This window comes from Giraffa tippelskirchi, chromosome 1, assembly GCF_054371585.1.
Source record: "Giraffa tippelskirchi isolate mGirTip1 chromosome 1, T2T-mGirTip1v1.2.pri, whole genome shotgun sequence".
Classification (NCBI taxonomy): domain Eukaryota; kingdom Metazoa; phylum Chordata; class Mammalia; order Artiodactyla; family Giraffidae; genus Giraffa; species Giraffa tippelskirchi.
Genome location: NC_137275.1, coordinates 117,594,257 through 117,614,111, shown reverse-complemented (window position 1 = coordinate 117,614,111; position 19,855 = coordinate 117,594,257). Strand labels below are relative to the sequence as shown.

Here is a 19,855-nt window from a genome sequence, read left to right as displayed (position 1 = left end):
AAGAAAGTTTGTCACCTCAAGGGAGCTAGCAAAGTTCCATACCGTGCTCACAGCAAGAAGCATGGTAACAGGGCGCTCAACCCCCCTCCTAGGAAAGGATGAAACAGTGTTAAAAGGATTCAAAGGCACTGGCATCACTTCTGCCCCATGATCTCACACAGAAGCCTAACAGTTGTAGATACTAACTCAAATGTGAAACTTCAGAGCCTCTAACTAGTTTATGAGTCCTACTCTAACCCTACTCTCATTTCACCCCCATTATTAAGTCAAATAATAATCTCTTGGTGTATCAAGGTTGCAAAAATCATCTTTTGTAGATTCCTATTTTCTTGCAAGGAAAGAAACACAGTTGATACAGAGGAAGAAAAGTACTGCACCGAATATACCAAATGAAGATAAAAACTGTCTTAGAAATCATGGTTACTAAGAAGGAGAGAAGTGTAGGAAGCTACAATACGATGAAAAAAACCAAAAGGGCATAGAGTAGCAAACATGGGTAGTAGCAATAACAGATGGAGACAAACACTTACTGACAGTATCCCATTAACCGAAGGATTCAGTACAAGCAAACTGTACAGTTAAAGGGAACTCTTAGAGATAACCGGAGGGATTCTGGAGGCAAAGCTCAAAGCTGAGCATATAACACTCTGAAGGTCTGGGCAAACGGAGAGACCTACTGATTCTAAAGAAATAATAGACAACAGGAAGAAATGCCCAAAAAGGAACGTGAGGAAAGCTTAAAATCATTATTTAAGCATAAGAAGAAAAGAATCAAGTTTAAATAGAATAATATTCTCTAAAATATAATAATGAAGCCCCTACAAAACAATGGGTTTGCCTAAATTAGATTTCATGGGTCTACAGGTAATTTTTATATTGGTAACATTTACACAGAAACAAACTGAGCCCTTTTCCAAATAGGAAAAGGAGTACATCAGGGCTGTGTATTGTCACCCTGCTGATTTAACTTATATGCAGAGTACATCATGAGAAATGCTGGGCTGGAGGAAGCACAAGCTGGAATCAAGATTGCTGGAAGAAATATCAATAACCTCAGATATGCAGACGACACCACCCTTATGGCAGAAAGTGAAGAAGAACTAAAGAGCCTCTTGATGAAAGTGAAAGAGGAGAGTGAAAAAGTTGGCTTAAAGCTCAACATTCAGAAAACTAAGATCATAGTATACGATCCCATCACTTAGATGGGAAATAGATGAGGAAAGAGTGGAAACAGTGGCAGACTTTATTTTCTTGGGCTCCAAAATCATTGCAGATGGTGACTGCAGCCATGAAATTAAAAGATGCTTACTTCTTGGAAGAAAAGTTATGACCAACCTAGACAGCATATTAAAAAGCAGAGACATTACTTTGCCAACAAAGGTCCATCTAGTCAAGGCTATGGTTTTTCCAGTGGTCATGTATGGATGTAAGAGTTGGACTATAAAGAAAGCTGAACACTGAAGAATTGATGCTTTTGAACTGTGGTGTTGGAGAAGACTCTTGAGAGTCCCTTGGGCAGCAAGGAGATCCAACCAGTCCATCCCAAAGGAAATCAGTCCTGAATATTCATTGGAAGGACTGATGTTGAAGCTGAAGCTCCAAAACTTTGGCCACCTGATGCGAAGAGCTGACTCATTTGAAAAGACACTGATGCTGGGAAAGATTGAGGGCAGGAGGAGAAGGGGACAACAGAGAATGAGATGGATGGATGGCATCATTGACTCAATGGACATGAGTTTAAGCAAACTCCGGGAGTTGGTGATGCACAGGGAGGCCTGGTGTGCTGCAGTCCATGGGGTGGCAAAGAGTCAGACGCAAATGAACTGAAACTGAGCCCATAAATTACAATTAGGATATAACTGAAGATCCTGTGAGATGAGTATGCCTCAGAAAACCAATATAAAATACTTGAAAATAATTAATGTCTACACATTTTTAAAAAGAGATCAATTTAAATGTGTGGTTGGATCAACACGTATCATGAACAATCTAAAAAGTGGCTTGAATACAGCTGGCTGCCGAAAGATCCTATGTTCTAAACCCAGTCGGCCCTTTGGTAAGTCATCACTAACTTGCCCGTACAAAAAGAACAGTAATCACATTGGTTATCCACTACCTATTTGTACTGAAAAAACCAGGCTAGCTAATAACATAAGGAAATGAAATATCCTAAATGACCGTTTTCCGGTTAGTTGAAACCTTAATTCTGTACATTTTCCCTTGCATTCTTCCTCTTGCCACTGTTGGTTTTAGACTTGGATTGTGTGAAATCAGCATAACCCTCACGTTACACTATCAAGAGTTTGTTATGAACAAATAGCATGATGTGTGTGAAGCTTCTAGAATAGTGCACATGGAAAACACTCAAGGGATAGTGGGCTCCCTTACTCTTTTCCCTTCCCTCTTGCTCCTGCCAACCTTAGCTCTGCTTTCACTTCTGTAGTTTACAGTTCAGGAGCTGAGTTTTCACATGTGATACGTCAACTGCCAAACAGAATGTAAAGCTTCCTTAATTCTCTTAATGATCTGTCCAGTGAACTTTACAGTTCAGTTCAGTCATTCAGTCATGTCCAATCCCAGGCTTTCCTGTCCATCATTAACTCCCAGAGCTTGCTCAAACTCAAGTCCATCGAGTCAGTGAGGCCATCCAACCATCTCATCCTCTGTTGTCCTCTTCCCCTCCCGCCTTCAATCTTTCCCAGCATCAGGGTCTTTTCAAATGAGTCTGCTCTTCACATCAGGGGGCCAAAGTATTGGAGCTTCAGCTTCAGAATGAGTCCTTCCAATGAATATTTAGGACTGATTTCCTTTAGGATGGACTGGTTTGATCTCCTTGCTGCCCAAGGGACTCTCAAGAGTCTTCTCCAACACCACAGTTCAAAAGCATCAATTCTTTGGCACTCAGCTTTCTTTATAGTCCAACTTTCACATCCATACATGACTACTGGAAAAACCATAGCTTTGACTAGACAGACTTTTGTCAGCAATGTCTCTGCTTTTGAATATGCTGTCTAGGTTGGTCATAGCTTTTCTTTCAGGGAGCAAGCATCTTTTAATTTCATGGCTGCAGTCACCAACTGCAGTGATTTTGGAGCCCGAGAAAACAAAAATCTGTTACTGTTTTCTGAGTCCTTCTAAAAACTCCTTGTCTTGATTCTTTCTCCTTCCCTTAATTTCTACTGAGGGATCAGTGGAGTTTAAGTCACAGTTAGTATCAGAGCCTGATGCTGTGTATAGGACTATCCTAAAATACAGGGATACAGAATTCAATAAAACATTGTTCCCATCTGGGAGAGTTAATTGCCTATGTCAGCTTGACTGGGCCACAGGGCACCCAGATAGCTATTCTGACATTATTTTGTTTCTGTGAGGATGTTTTTGTGTGAGATTGACATTTTAATACATGAATTTGAGTAAAGTAGACTACCCTGTACAATGTAGGTGGGCCTCATCGAATCAGCTGAAGTCCTGAAAAGAACAAAAGGGTCTCCCTTCCCCCACCGAGTAAAAGAGAATTCTTCTTTTTTTTTTTAATTTTGGCCCCAAGCTGTGGCATGTGGAACCTTAGTTCCCTGACCAGGGATCAAACCTGTGCCCCCTGCACTGGAAGGCAGAGTCTTAATCCGTGGAGTACAGGGGAAGTTCCAAGAGAATTCTTTTGCCTAATGGCTTTTAAACTGGAAAATCCACTCTTCAGGCCCGACAGCCTTTCAAGTGGGACACTGGCTCTTGCTGATTCTACAGCATCTTTCATGTCATCAAACTTGAAATAGAACATCTGCTCTTCACTGTTCTACAGCAGCCTGTGGCCTCTGGACTTGCGGTGGGACACTGGCTCTGAAGGGATTGAACTTGCCAGCCTCCATAACTACATAAGCCAACTCCTTAAGATAAATCTCTTTCTCAGTCTCTGTCTCTTTTCTCTCTTTCTAGATGGATGGATGGATAGATAGATACGTGCTAAGTCACTTCAGTCATGTCTAACTCTTTGTGAACCTATGGACCGTAGCCCACAGGCTCCTCTGTCCATGGGATTCTCCAGGCAAGAATACTGGAGCGGGTTGCCATGTCCTCCTCCAGGGGGTATTTCCGACCCAGGGATCGAACGTACGTCTCTCATGTCTCCTGCACTGGCGGGCGGGTTCTTTACATCACAGATATTGGTACATAGATCCTACTGGCTCTGTTTCTCTGAAAACCCTGAGGAATACAACACCCTCAAGAAGCTCAGAGACACACCCAAATAAACTTTCTCCATGCAGCCTTTCCCAAACAATAACATGGAACACTGTGCTATGAGCCAAATAAACCATCAAACAGAAACACTATCAATAAACATTCACTGAATGAATTAAAAGTACTTGAAAGCAGAATCTGCCAAGGATAATATCAGACCATTTAACTCATCCCCTCAAGAATTCTCATAAAGTCAGTGATCTGGTGTCAATTTACAGCTGGGCTTGCCCTTTCCTGCATATGCTGACTAGATGAGATTTCTTTGCTTTTATGAGTTAGTTACTGTTATTTGAAGCAGGTCATTTGGAAATAAATTTTAAACAGGGAGAACAGTTATAAATTAGTTCATTCCCCTCAAAGTACAGAGTACAAATAAGAAGCAAATAAGCTCACCTGAATGGCAGCCAAGTTCTTCTGCTCCTGAGATGGTGCCTCGTGGACAAAGCGAAGCCAGTTGGAATGTCGTGGGTTGGTAGCATCCAAAATGTACAGGACTTCTCCCTTACTCCCCCGAACCTGAAACATAAGAGCGCCTGAATTTACACTTGAGGTTAGTATTAGCCGTACTAAACAGATTAGCCAAACTAAAAATAACATGGCATTTTTTCATAAGTATCACCTTTCTATCAACAGGTGTTGAATAGATGCTGGATTAACATCCATCCCTTAAACATACATACAAATAGAGCCTGCGCTTTCATTTGGCATATGTCTAGATGACTCACAAATGCAATCAATTCTCAGAAACATCCTGTGTTGATAGCTCTTTTCTGGTCAAAATTATTTATCTGTAGGTACATTTTAATATATGTGTGGCAAATGCAATTGTTCAGGGGATAAGCATAATTGCAACAGGTCCCTTTTTCCCACACAAGAGGGCAGTGCTGCTTGGTTCCTCAAGTGGCAGGAGGAGAGCTGGAACAGTCATTTCAGTTTCTCTCTCCACCTACATACTGAATCATTCCCACATGTGGAGAATTTGCTAATCTAACCAGTGGAACTGGACATCCACTGGGCTACAATTCACATTTTAACTAGTGGATAAATAAAAAAAGTTCAATTTTGTCTTTTCGTGGCCTGCTGAAGTGTTGCTGAGCAGGACAGTTGGCTCTGTTTTATGCCGTATTTCCTCTGTTTCATGCCATAAGCCCTCCTGTTCAGATCTACTCAACTCTCAATCGAGGGAGGGGTGTAACCACCACAGGACCAAGGACTCCACTGGACACTCTTGAATCCAAGTTGCTTTGAATCTAGTTTCTTAAAACTGCTGCACTCTAAGCTACAGGCACTTGCTCAGTTTAATAAAACATATACCGATCTTCACCCAATGCTCATTTTGAGTTTATGTTCAACTGGAATCAAGGAGAGGAGGAGGGAAGGAATGAGTGATTAGCACTCCATATGGCCAACGCTTTACTGTCTGAGCCACCTGGGAAGCCCATATCTCCAACACAAAGTAACAAAAATACTAATACGAAGACTATACCTTCACTGACTCAGGGTGGGGAAAAACAAACCCCAGATTTCTAAAATTTTATTTTATAAAGTAAACAACATGGTCGCAAAGAGGTGGACATGACTAAAGCGACAGAGCACACATGTGCCACAGTGCCAGGTACTGCTAATGCCCTGGGAATTTTTCAGGGAACAAAACAGATAGATGAAGCCCGACCCCACAACACGTAAGAGCAAGCAAGCACAGACTAGACCTTCAGGGAGAGAGAAGCGCTGTGGAGAGAACTAAAGCACAGGAGGAGGACGTGGAGCAAGGGGGGAAGGGCTCTTCAGGACGGAGTGGTCAGGCAGAGCCGCGCTGACGAGCTGACCTGAAAAGCGTTCTCAGTGAAGACAGGGCACAGGCCAGGTGAGAGCTCAGAAAGACTGTCTCCAAGCCAGAGGGAACAGCCGGCAAAGGATACGTAGACAGGCCCTGAGTTGGACGCAAATTAAGAACAGCAAGAAAGCCATGAGGCTAGAACAGAAGGAGCAATGCAGAAAACGGTGGGTGCTGAGATCAAACAGACTGACACAGGCCAGATCACAGGCACTGACCTGGAGACAAGAAAGCTACCCCCAGAGGGTAAGTCATCCGAAAGCTGCTGACAAAAACGCCTGCTGCACGCTCTACAAAGACTGACAGTTCAAGATTCTAACACATATTTTCTGGGAAAAAAATAGTTAGCCTTCTCCTTGTATTTTATATCTGCCATGTTTCTCAAACAATTCTTGTTTTCTTAAGGGTCCAAGGATCCTCAATAATCATTTAAAAATCTCTGTAATAAATGGCAGACCCTCAAAAGGCAGGGATTTAATTTTCAATACTGAAACTGCTAAAAGAATTTAAGACTACAAATACCTCTTACTTGTATCTTGTATGTTTAGGTGTGAAGCTATGGGTATTTCTCACTGAATAACAATCTCATTCCGAGATCTGTGTTGGGAAGCCTTGAAAACTGTCCTGCCCGCCTGCTTACCCATCAGTTCAGAATCCTGACTGCCCACTGGGCAATGCCGAAAGTGCCCAGCCGCACTGCCGGCACAGACAAAAGTGACACCGCAACACTTCCTCAAAGAGGACACCAGGTCGTATTTCTTCAAGCAGAGTAAAAGAAGGAATTCTAAATATCTGAGTATAAATTCTCCTTTCCAGGCTCCGCCATAGCTATAGTAACAAAACTGTTTATATGACAAACAGCTAAATTAAGCAAAACAGGTAGCAATGCCACCAGTTACTAACAAAAATTTTTTCTCAGAAGTGAAATCCAAAATCTACAACTGTTGCTGAAATCCACACAACCCAGCTAATTCTACATCTGGAAACATCAGCATGACTGCCATGGCATATTGCATTTGAGAGGCTACCACTACTTACAGAAACGGTTAATGATCCTTCTTAGTCATACATTTGTTACTCAGTATTAAGTATGACACTCCAATACTCTGGCCACCTGATGCAGAGAGCCAACTCATTGGAAAGACTCTAATGTTGGGAAAGACTGAGGGCAGGAGGAGAAGAGGAAGATAGAGGATGAGATGGTTAGATGGCATCATGGACTCAATGGACATGAGTTTCAGCAAACTCCAGGAGATAGTGAAGGACAGGGAAGCCTAGCATGCTGCAGTCAATGGGGTCACAAAAAGTTGGACCCGACTGAGCAACTGAACAACAAATTAAGTACAATGTATATCAGATGTGTCTGACATTTGAAATTTATTCTTCAAAGATGTGTAACATAACAAAGATTTCTCTGTGACTTATTATAATAAGCCCCTTTTACCAAGGCCATTGTTTGTTCCTTATTTCTTCAGCCAGGCTTCCTGGCTCCAGCTCTGTTGAACGACTCAGTAATTCATTTCCAGTCCATTAGATGTATGCACTTTCTGGTTATCTATTATCTTCTCACATCATATTTCAGCTTAAGAGACATGTACAATTTAATATTTTTGTAAATTCTTACCAGATTGTCACTTTCAATAATCTAAATCTATATATTATTGCTTATAGTCTCCTAACAACACTACAATTACATACTATAGTGGCCTACACATTTATATTTGAGATAACTTTTTGTTCATTAACAGAGCTGCTGCTCATTTATTTTACTCTCAACATCTTTACCCAAATAACTCTAAGTTGCTACCTTACTGTCCTTACAGGCCACCTGCTTTCTCTAGGTTTCTAGTGGCTGGTCCTCTCCTCGTTTTCTCCATCCCAGTCTTCAACATTTGATCGAAGCTGTTGGATTATTGCTCACATGACTTTTACCTTCCTACCCTAACCCCAGCATTCTCCTCACTGAAATACTTAAGAGAGACATCCAAGGATAATCTAATCCATCCTTCCTCTTTCCAAAGAAACCAAATCAACAAAAACTCCAGACTGACGGCTATTATTAAAGGCTCCATTTATCTATTTTGATACTGAACCCTGAGTAATATAAATTGAACATTTTTAAAGACTAATGAATAAAGAAGACTCAAAATTCTTCTTAGTATCATGTTCCAGCATCTGACCTTTGCACTGAGCGTGTATTGCTTTTCCTTTAAAAACTAGTCTTCCCAATACCATCTTATTCTATTTGAATTTTCATGGAAATGAAGCGTATTGGTTAATGTACTATTGAGGACTGTCTTCTGAATCCCAGAGTCTATAAAGAAATCAGGGGACAAGATAGTGTGATGGCATCACCAACTCAATGGACATGAGTCTGAGCAAGCTCTGGGAGATGGTGAGGGACAGGGAAGCCTGGTATGCTGCAGTCCATGGGGTGGCAAAGAGTGGGACAGGACTGAGCAACTGAACAACAACAATTAAGAAGTTAAATTTTCATCTTGCAACAAAAACCATCTCAATTCCAAACTCTGATTTGCACAGGCTTCCTAAGCCAGTTACATAAAAATAAGTTAGCTAAATTAGGAAAGGGAAACAAACTTTCACGTGAAAATGAAAACCTCCCCCCTTAATCTAGTCACTCATATCTCTAGGACTCTGTCACTGTACATTAAATGAAAATTATCATCGTGCAGGAACTTGGCAGGTTCTTGTCTCTGTCAAATGCTTCTGACATCACTTCTCAAGGTCCAAGACACTGTGCTGGATCTGTCTTTATTTCCAGATTAAAGATTAATGGCATTCATATAAAAGGAATGAAGTTACAGTATGAATGAACTCTGAAAACATTATGCTAAGTGAAAGAATATAGTCTTGAAAGAACATATATTATATGATTCAGTGATACAAAATGTCCAGAATAGGCAGTAAATTAGTGGTTGCCTAGGTCTGCGGGGACTAGGAGGTAAAAAGGTCATGGCTAAAGAGTATAGGGGCTTCTTCTTGAGGCTGATAAAAACATTCTAAAATTGATTATTGTAATGATTGTAAAACTCTGTATATATACTAAAAACCAATTTGAATAGTAAAAAAAAGATTAATGGAATTAAATATATCACAATTTGCCTTCCCATCCAGCAAAGGACAGAAGAAACCACAAAAAGATTCAGCTCAACAACAACAAAAACCCTAAAATGTAAATCAAAGAAAAAATTGGGAATATATATAAACAATTTTTCTTTCCTTCAATTTAAATACTCTCTCTGTTAAACTGGGTCACCTATAAACAGAGAAGCTTATTTATTTTTTGGATGGTTCATGTTCATAGTAGAAGGGTCTACAATGTTAACTCTATTATTTTCCTTCAATGCCTGAAAAATTTTTCACTTAGTACATACAAGGCATCAGCCTTCCCAGGGCAAAGCTAATCTGCTAGATTTGTCCCCAGACATGGTAAAATGTAACCAATGGAATTTTACTTAACATATGGTAAAATTTAATGACAGTAAAATATAATTAGTTCCAAAAATATAGCAATAATTCCCTTAATTAGAAGTCACAATATGTTATGTTATATGATTTATTAAAGAAGATATATTTTCCTTTCTGTCTTTCAACAAGACTTTTCAAAGATGGTAATTTCAAAGAAGTAAGATTTAGAGCATGGATGTCTTTAGAGGATAAACTGTCATCATATTTTTGTATTTAAATTACAGGCATTGTTTCAGCAATTGTTTCTAAATGAAGTAAGGCCAGATGCCCTGCTTTCAGTATTTAATTATCCAGACTTCAGGATATCTTTAGGACCACAAAAAACTAAGTGTGCTCAAGTAATCAATTCTGACAGCACCCTGTTGTCAGATTTAAACTAGAGAGAGACACACTTTCAGGAGTCAGCAAAGATCATCCCTAGGAAACTATAATGATTTATAGTTTCTAAGCGAAAGGTATGGTTTTTTTCCTGTTGATTTTTCAAAGACTTCGGTCTCAAATTCTTCCTAGCTTCGGTGCCTTTAAACACACACACACAATCACTGTAGCATACCTGCCTTTATCTCCCCACACACAATCCCAGGGTCCTGGCTCGCAGACGAGAAAGCACATGGAGAGAAAACACAGGCCTTGACAGGCCTTCAGGAATGGCCTTTACTGAACATCGCCCAGAATATAATACACAAAATTAAATCACTTAAAAGGGCCAATGAGCACAGTAAAGTCTCTTTTACATTACTAATAATTACTGCCCTAAATATTTCAAGCTGGCATTCTACAGTGATAAAAATGCTGGACTAGAAATCAAAAAGCCAGATGTGATCCAAACTCGGTGAGTCATGAGGTGAGCTGGGCGACTCATTTCCTCCAGCTGAATTAAGCCATGGTCTCCTGACCTCTAAAATGGGGGAGGACAGTCCCTGTGCTGACCCCACTGTGGGAGCATCAAAGGACTAAGACGCATGACTGGCAAAGAACCTGCCTACCAATGCAGGAGACAGGAGAGACACGATACGGATTAGATCCCTGGGTCGGGAGGATCCCCTGGATCTTCAGGAGGGTATAGCAACACACTCCAGTATTCTTGTCTGGAGAACCCCATGGTCAGAGAAGCCTGACTGGCTACGATCCATAAAGTCGCAGAGTCAGACATGACTGAGGAGGCTGAGCATGGCATGGCACAGTGAGGAAAGTGAGGCTCATGGCAACTAACACGTTCTTAGAGACGATCACTGCTTCCAACAGCACAGCAGGGCACACGTGTACCATTTTTCTGTCATGTCAACTTTTTCAAAGAACATACATGAAGGATATCCTAAGAATATCATCAAACCCAAACACATACAAGTAGCCTCTGCTTGGACACCTGAAGTAAGAGCAGGTGCCATCACCAGGCAGTAGCTAATCCAAGTGTAGTTCAGCTGAGCTGACATTTTTCCTTAAGTCAAATTCCAACGTGCTGCCCTGTGACCAACTGCCCTCAACTCCAGTTCTGTCCCCTTCAATAGTTTTAATTTCTCTCCCAACTACAGCCCTTCAAATTTCTGAAGGCAGCAGTACGTACCTCTTTCTCCATATTTTCTCTTCTCCCAGAAAATAACTCTCTCCTTGTCTAAGGTGATAAATGTTCCTCCACTATCCTGGCTGCCCTCTCATAGATGCATGCTGATTTCTCAAAACTCTCTTCATACACTACAGAATTCAGCACACACAGAACTAGTGTGATGTGGGCACTATTCCATGGTAGCTCAGCTGGTAAAGAATCCGCCTGCGATGCAGGAGACCTGGGTTCGATCTCTGGGTTGGGAAGATCCCCTGGAGAAGGGAAAGGCTACCCACTCCAGTATTCTGGCCTGGAGAATTCCATGGACAGAGGAGCCTGGCAGGCTACAGTCCATGGGGGTCACAAAGAGTCAGACACGACTGAGTGATTTTCACATTCACTTTTCTATTGATGCAATTTAAAAATCACAAAAGCTGTTTTGACTGCCACATCTTACATTTAGCTGAGGCTGCCTTTATAATCACCTAATCTATATCAAGAAAGCTCTCCTGATACTGTCAAAGATGTGAAGGCAAGTTTTAACTGAGGAACTCAGTCAGGTTTATGTACGTAAGCAAATCCTGCACTTGGGCACCTGACCACTCAGAGATGGAAATATTTTATCTGGTCCTGTCTCAATAAATATTTTATTCACTAAAAGCTCAGCTAATGTGTCTTCTTTTTTAAAACTGCCACTGCCTTCATTTCCTTTAAAAGTTAGAAAATATTTTATAAGAGGTAATGGGAGACTTAACTTCAAAACCACTCCATACCTTGCCTTTCAAAGCACTTGTAAAATGGGACTAATTTTTTTAAAGAAGAAATAACGGACATGACCATGTGAAAGACACCACGAAAAGCACATCATCTTTTTCACAGTAAATTCATGAAACAGCCTTAGCAGTGTAACCATTGTCCATTCCTACAGTTTTACAAACATGTTCAGGCAGGCAGACTTCAGTGATATTTTGCAGAGACAAGTTTTTTACTGCATAAAAAATAAAAAAAACATTTAGCTGACATTAGCTTATGATACCCACTGCTTTAGGGGTTTTCTGTAAAGACCATGCAAAGGTTAGTGCATAAATACTGGCATCCATTTTGACTGCTTAGTGGCCTTTAGGTTTACTTCTTGATTTTGTCAATATCCTAAGGCAGGTGACTTCTCCGTAAGTGTTATTTCACTAAGGAATTAGAAAACCATATTAATAAAGTTAGCATGTCATTTCCCAATTTGGTATAATCCATCAAATCCATCATATACTATTCACAAAACTTTATATCTAGTTAACATTTTATGAGCTTATAGTGTTGTCAAAATTTTAATACAGATTTGAGACTTATACAGACACAAGAGCCTTGAAGTCAGCTTCTGGAGAATCCTCCCTATGGTATACTAAAAGGTACACAAAATATGCCAAATAGAAGAAAATTTTAGTAGCAAAATTCTAATTAACAGATACAAAAGCATTTCAAAGAATTCTTTGTGTAAAAAAGCAACGATAATCTCCAAGATCCTAAGATTACAGTCTTGATGCTGTTTTTAGAAGATGATGCCTTGTATTTGAAAATTTCTGGGCAAGGTTAATAGACACACTGAGTAACAAAGAGCTCTGTGCAGTCCACAGGGAGGAAAAATGAGAAAAAAAAAAAAGATCCAAGTTTCCTTTGATTCTAATTTGAGTTATTTCCTAACCCAAATTGCACTGGTAGTCACTGTTTTCAGATTTTTCCTAAATACACAGTTTTTCTACAGCTATTAATATTGAACCTATCTGGCCTATTTAAATTAATTGTACTTTTCATTCACATCTTCAAAATGTATGCAACTCAATAAAGAAACAAATAAATTATCTTAGTATGAGAATACACCTAAGGCAATAAAATATTTCCCAATTACTAATGTTCACCATTTCCTTTCTTAAAATCATCCAACAATCACAGTTCTGTGCTGAAGAATTCTAAAAAGGTAACAGTTATCAGTAACTAACATTTATTGAACAACATCATCTGTGCAGTTCCTTACTGGCTATTTTAAAATATGCCATGAGAAGTTACAAATGAAATTCTAGAATTCTGTTCCTTTGTCCAACATCCTCAGTATTAATAAGGAAACAGAAAACACAATTTTTAAAAGAACAAAGCAAAGTCTGATTATCATAAGGTAGATACACACACAAACTTCATTCATTTCAAAAACAGTACACACCAGTGTAAAATAACAAACTGTGCTGAGATCCTGAGGATGGACCAAAGTAAAAATGAAATGTTAGCAAAGGGTATGTTATAAAAAGCTTCCAATAGACAAGGTTTGCAAAAAGAGTAAACCTAGCAGGCCCGAGACGATCATGTTTACAAAGGGCCTGCTTGTAAGTAAGACTGGCCCTTGCCTGGATGTTGGAGTTCTCAGGATGTCCCCGGTCAATAGTTAATGGATAAGGGTGGTTCACAGTGCCTAGACAGTATAAACACCATGGTTTATGCTGAAAACCTGTTTTTCTTCTGGGAATCTGGAATAGTGGTATTGCTAGGCAGAAGGTGGCTACAAGCCCCCAGTAAAAATCTTGGGTACTAAATTTCTAATGTGCTTCCTTGTGCAGAAACATCACGTGTGTGTGCTGCCCCTTCAATGCCGGGGAAAAGGTGAGCTCTGTGTGACCTCTCACAGGAAGGAGGGAGCATGATGAAATTGAAGCGCAGGTTCCTGCAGATTCTGCCTGTGCCTTCTTCTGCCCTCGTAAGTCAGCTGTGTTCATCACTGAAGTAACTCTTCCCCATGAGTACAACTACATGCTGAGCCTCATGAGTACCTTTAGTGAATCTCAGAATGTGGGGGTGAGCCTGGGAATCCCCAACACATAAGATAAGGTTAGTTCCAGCTGCTGAATGGATGGCATACAAACTTGTCAACAGGAGAGAGAGGTAGAAAATCATCTAGAGATCAACAGAGTTTTTATCATACTTATACGTAACTTACACAAATTAAACTACAACCAATAAGTAAAAAAAAAATCAAAGAAAAAAAATAAATTTAGACAGTAGGGACCATTTCTTTTCATGGCCCATAATGGAAAAGGTCAGTTTTCATTCCAATCCCAAAGAAAAGCAATGCCAAAGAATGCTCAAACTACCACACAATTGCACTCATCTCACATGCTAGTAAAGTAATGCTCAAAATTCTCCAAGCCAGGCTTCAGCAATACATGAATCATGAACTTCCAGATGTTCAAGCTGGTTTTAGGAAAGGCAGAGGAACCAGAGATCAAATTGCAACATCCACTGGATCATCGAAAAAGTAAGAGAGTTCCAGAAAAATATCTATTTCTGCTTTATTGACTATGTCAAAGCCTTTGACTGTGTGGATTACAATAAACTGTGGAAAATTCTTAAAGAGATGTGAATACCAGACCACCTGACCTGCCTCTTGAGAAATCTGTATGCAGGTCAGGAAGCAACAGTTAGAACTGGACATGGAACAACAGACTGGTTCCAAATTGGGAAAGGAGTACATCAAGGCTGTATATTGTCACCCTGCCTATTTAACCTATATGCAGAGTACACATCAAGGCTGTATATTGTCACCCTGCCTATTTAACTTATATGCAGAGTACACCATGAGAAAATCTGGGCTGGAGGAAGCACAAGCTGGAATCAAGATTGCTGGGAGAAATATCAATAACCTCAGATATGCAGATGACACCACCCTTATGGCAGAAAGTGAAGAATTAAAGAGCCTCTTGATGAAAGTGAAAGAGGAGAGTGAAAAAGTTGGCTTAAAGCTCTACATTCAGAAAACTAAGATCATGGCATCCAGTCCCATCATTTCATGGCAAATAGATGTGGGGAAACAGTGGAAACAGTGGCTGACTTTATTTTTTTGGGCTCCAAAATCATTGCAGATGGTGACTGCAGCCATGAAATTAAAAGACGCTTACTCCTTGGAAGGAAAGTTATGACCAACATAGACAGCATATTAAAAGCAGAGACTACTTTGTCAACAAAGGTCCATCTAGTCAAGGGTATGGTTTTTCCAGTGGTCATGTATGGATGTGAGAGTTGGACTATAAAGAAAGCTGAGCACCGGAGAATTGATGCTTTTGAACTATGGTGTTGGAGAAGACTCTTGAGAGTCCCTTGGACTGCAAGGAGGTCCAACCAGTCCAAACTAAAGGAGATTAGTCCTGAATGTTCATTGGAAGCACTGATGTTGAAGCTGAAACTCCAATACTTTGGCCACCTGATAGGAAGAGCCTACTCATTAGAAAAGACCCTGATGCTGGGAAAGATTGAGGGCCGCAGGAGAAGGGGACAACAGAGGATGAGATGGTTGGATGGCATCACTGACTCAATGGACATGGGTTTGGGTGGGCTCCAGGAGTTGGTGATGGACAGGGAGGCCTGGTGTGCTGCAGTCCATGGGGTCACAAAGAGTCGGACACAACTGAGTGACTGAACTGAACTGAATGGTAATGACGTGAGATCACTGCCTTATGAACTAGTTCTAAGTCCTGGATAGGCTGTGACTCCACACTAGAGAATATTATCACAATAAAAGAATGGTAGAACATTTTAGTCATTTTCAGAGGAGGCGGCAAGATGAATGATACTAGTAAATTCGGTTGGGAAGACAGTAAAGAATGATGGGACTCAAATCTGGTGGTTCAAACAGCAAAATCAGAGAAATAATAGGAAATAAGTGGGAAAAGTGTCCATTAGGAAGTTTTGTGCTTCATCAAAAAGAAACTTCAAACATAACCACAAGTCAGGATCCACCCCAGCAGGGATCAGCTTCTCAGTAACAATACACATGAAGAAAGAGGGAAAAGTAGAAAAGAGAATTTAGCTGGGAAAGACAAAGGAGAATGGATGATAAAAGGCAACCAACAACTTTAATATGCAGGATGGACTGCGTACAGAGGAAAAATTTTATGAAAGGAAAAAGAATTAAGCAGGCTATTACAATGACCTAGATGTGAAGTAATAAGGCTCTGGAAAGAGGTAATGGCTATAAAAATGAAAATGATGGGTAAATGCAAAATAAACAGCTGGACAGAATCTGTTTATGGAACTGATTTAAGATGCAAGCCAAGGAAAGAGTGGCAAATACTCCAAAACTGCAAGCTCCAGTGGTCAATCTCACTGATACTAATGGGAGATTGAAAAGGTAATAACTATTTGAAAGGGAATAATAAGAAGAGATTAGTCTGACACTCCACTTGGGGATTTTAATGTATAAAAAGAGGACTTAAAAAGAAATGTTCTTTTGAAATGAGATAACAGAGTTAAGGAGCTGATAAAAGATAAGGGTGGGAAGCTTATGTCTTAAAAGTTAGAACCTAATACCTGAAAAATAGAGTATAGAAGGAGAAAATAAGACAGCCCACTCCTCTAGAAGGTTTGAATCCGAAACAGACAAAACCAGATAGACATATTTAATGTAGTTACAGGAAGGAATACAAACACAAAATTTAAATAATATTTATGCCATATGCAAGCAAAGAAGACAGCAGAAAATTCTTAATTCCTCCTCCTACACATCTAGCCCATCAGGTGGGTTTGCCAAGGATTCCTAACTCTCTAGAGCTATCATGATACAGCAGAAAAATATTGAAGTAAATATTGAAGTATAAAAGAAGGCCCTTGAGTGCCACCAGACAGTATTCATAAGGAATTACAAATTACCCTCCAAATCACACAATGTTCAGAAAAAGAAGCCCTCTCCAAGGAGCGGATCTCTACTTGCTCCTAAAAGAGTTAGGTTCCTCATTCAAAATTTCCAGCTGTTTCCAAAATACACAAGCAGCTCATGCAATTCAATACCAGAAAAATCACCAACCCAATCCAAAAGTGGGAAGACGATCTAAACATACATTTCTCCAAACAAGACATACAAACGGCTAATAAGCTCTCAATGCTGCTCATTATGACAGAAATGCAAATCAAAACTATAACGAGATCACCTCACACTGGTCAGAATGGCCATCATCAAGAAATTTACAAACAATAAATTCCGGAGAAGGTATGGAGAAAAGGGAACCCTCTTCCACTGTTGGTGGGAATGTAAATTAAGACAGCCACTATGGAAGACAGTATGGAGATTTCTTTAAAAACTAGCAATAAAACTACCATGCTCTGTGCTGTGCTCAGTCGTGTCCAAATCTTTGCAACCCCATGGACTATAGCCCCCCGGGCTCCTCTGTCCATCAGATTCTCCAGGCAAGAATACTGGAGTGGTTTGCCATTTCCTACTCCAGAGTATCTTCCCAACCCAGGGATCAAACCTACATCTCGCACATCCCCTATATTGGCTGGTGGATTCTTTACCACTGTGCCATCTGGGTTTTCAGTAAAACTACCCTATGACCCAATAATCCCACTCCTGGGCATATACCCTGAGAAGTCGTAATTGAGAAAGACACATATATCCCAATGTTCACTGTAGCACTATTTACTATAGCTAGGACATGGAAGCAACTTAGATGTCATCAACAGATGAATGGACAAAGAAAATGTGGTACATATATATAACTGAATACTACTTGGTCATAAAAGGGAATGCATTTGAGTCAGTGCTAATGAGGTGGATGAACACAAAGCCTATTATACAGAGTGAAGTAAAAAAAGAGAAAAACAAACATCATATATTAATACATATATGAAATCTAGAAAGATGGTCCTGATGAACCTATCTGCAGGGCACCAGTGGAGACACAGACATAGAGAACAGGCTTGTGGACACAGCGGTGGAGGAGGAGAGGGTGGGGCAGATGGAGAGAGCAGCATGGAAACATACACTAGGGTATGTAAGATGCACAGCCAGTGGGATTCTGCTGTAGGACTCGGCAATCAAACTGGAGCTCTGGGACAGCCTAGAAGGGTGGGACTGGGTGAGAGGTGGGAGGGAGGTGGAAGAGGGGGAGAGACATATGTATCCCTAAGGCTGATTCAGGTTGATGTCTGGCAGAAACCAACACTATATTGTAAAGCAATTATCCTTCAATTAAAAATAAATAAAAGCTTAATTATGTATTTTAAATATATATATATAAACAAACAAACAAAAAATAAACTTTCCAGTTGCAGTTCTTACTTCCTATCACCCAAATGTGAAGAGAAGGGTGGCCTCAGAAGGAGCCCCAACATCCGTGTTACACATGCTCTTACTGTAGCTCATTCTCTAGAATTCTGCCAAAAGGCTCAAGTTGCCAGGAAGCAGGATCACTAGGACAGGGGAATCGCCCTGCTACAGACCAAATGTCTGGCATCAATAATGCTCTGGCAGCCAAAGGCCTGGCAAGGAATGCCATTCAAACCTGGGACACAAATACTGCAGCAGAGGATGTTTTTGGATAAAGAAAGCTGGGGATTTTCCCCTGATCTGACTTCTTTGTAGCTGGACACGAATGCCCAGGCCTAGGGAGCTGACAGAAATGAGAACTCCCCTGGTAAGAGCCCGTCAGAAAAAGAATCTTGGGCGTTCCAAGAGACCCATCAAGAATGTGACCCCTTCAGAGACCTGGTGCTTACCAGGCTGTTTTGGGGGCTCTCCAACTCCCCCACTCAGGCCACTGAGTCCTCACTCTCAAATCGCCATGCCTTTGAGAACAGCATGTGGTCTGTTTGAGAGGAAGATGGGAGGACACTGAGATGATTCAGTCCTTGCTGTTGCTAAGTCCCAGGTGGCTCAGTGGTAAAGATTCCACCTGCCAATGCAGGAGACACAGGAGACCAGGGTTCAATCCCTGGGCTGGGAAGATCCCCTGGAGAAGGAAATGGTGACCCACTACAGTACTCTTGCCTGGAAAATTCCACGTACAGAGGAGCCGGGCGGGCTACAGTCCATGGGGTCACAAAGGGTCAGATGTAACTGAGCACAAACATTGCTAAGTCAGCCCTAATGTCAATCCCGTTCCAACTCTGGTAACACAAAATCCTACAATTTCATTTTTGATTTGTTTTTCCACGGGACAACCTGATACCTCATTCCCAAGCTATTCCCCAAGTGACTGGGATCCTATCCAGCTTGCTTTATACTCAATATAGTCACTCTAGTCATTGGATTCCTTTCCCTCACCCCAACCTTTTTAAATAAGGCACAGTCATGCACTGTTAAACTCATCCAAAGTCAGAGGAAGGACAGACCTGGTCCCTGCCAGCTGGTGCTCCTTGGTCCTCTACAGGCCAACAGTGCCACTCTTCTGAGACGCGTAATCCGGATGGCGGATTACAGTTTCCAGCCTATCAAGTGAGAGACTCCTCGGAGACCGATCTTCTACATCCTTCTTTACCTTAGGACTCAAATCCCAAACCTGAACCTGCTTCTGGATCAGATGCTCTGCCTTTTCCTGACCAAGAGCACAGGATTTGACCCTCCCTCCCCTCCCCTCAATCAGAGCATCCTAAACTTCTCTTGTTCAGATGTCAAGAAAAGCTCTTGGATTTGGGGCATGTTTTGACCATGATTCCTAACTGAACAAAAAGAAAATTTCCTAATTGAGCATTTTTCCACACTAACTCAAAAACCTTGAAATCCATCCTCCTCACTGTCCTCAGAGTTCCCTCTGTAATTCACCCACCTCCCCATGCTAATGCCTACTTAAAAGCTGCCCATTTTCTGCCAGAAGTCCAAACTCCTTGGCATGACAAGCTGACGACGTGTCTTGTCTCAGCTCAGGTTACTCTATTTCCTGCTGCACTGCACCAAGGTACACACCTAGCCCAGATCATCTAAGAACACAATGTCTACACCCTGC

General features: G+C 40.9%; 1 protein-coding gene across 13 annotated transcripts in view; it reads right to left on the bottom strand.

Annotated features, from left to right (window-relative positions):
• The window catches only part of PRDM5 (PR/SET domain 5), a 261,033-nt gene that overhangs the window by 176,137 nt on the left and 65,041 nt on the right, over window positions 1-19,855 (bottom strand). For all 13 annotated transcript variants that reach the window (XM_081566398.1, XM_081566567.1, XM_081566951.1 and 10 more), the window contains one exon: window positions 4,630-4,752. In XM_081566398.1, the coding sequence (XP_081422524.1) occupies window positions 4,630-4,752 (123 nt within the window). The remainder of the gene's footprint in view (window positions 1-4,629; window positions 4,753-19,855) is intronic.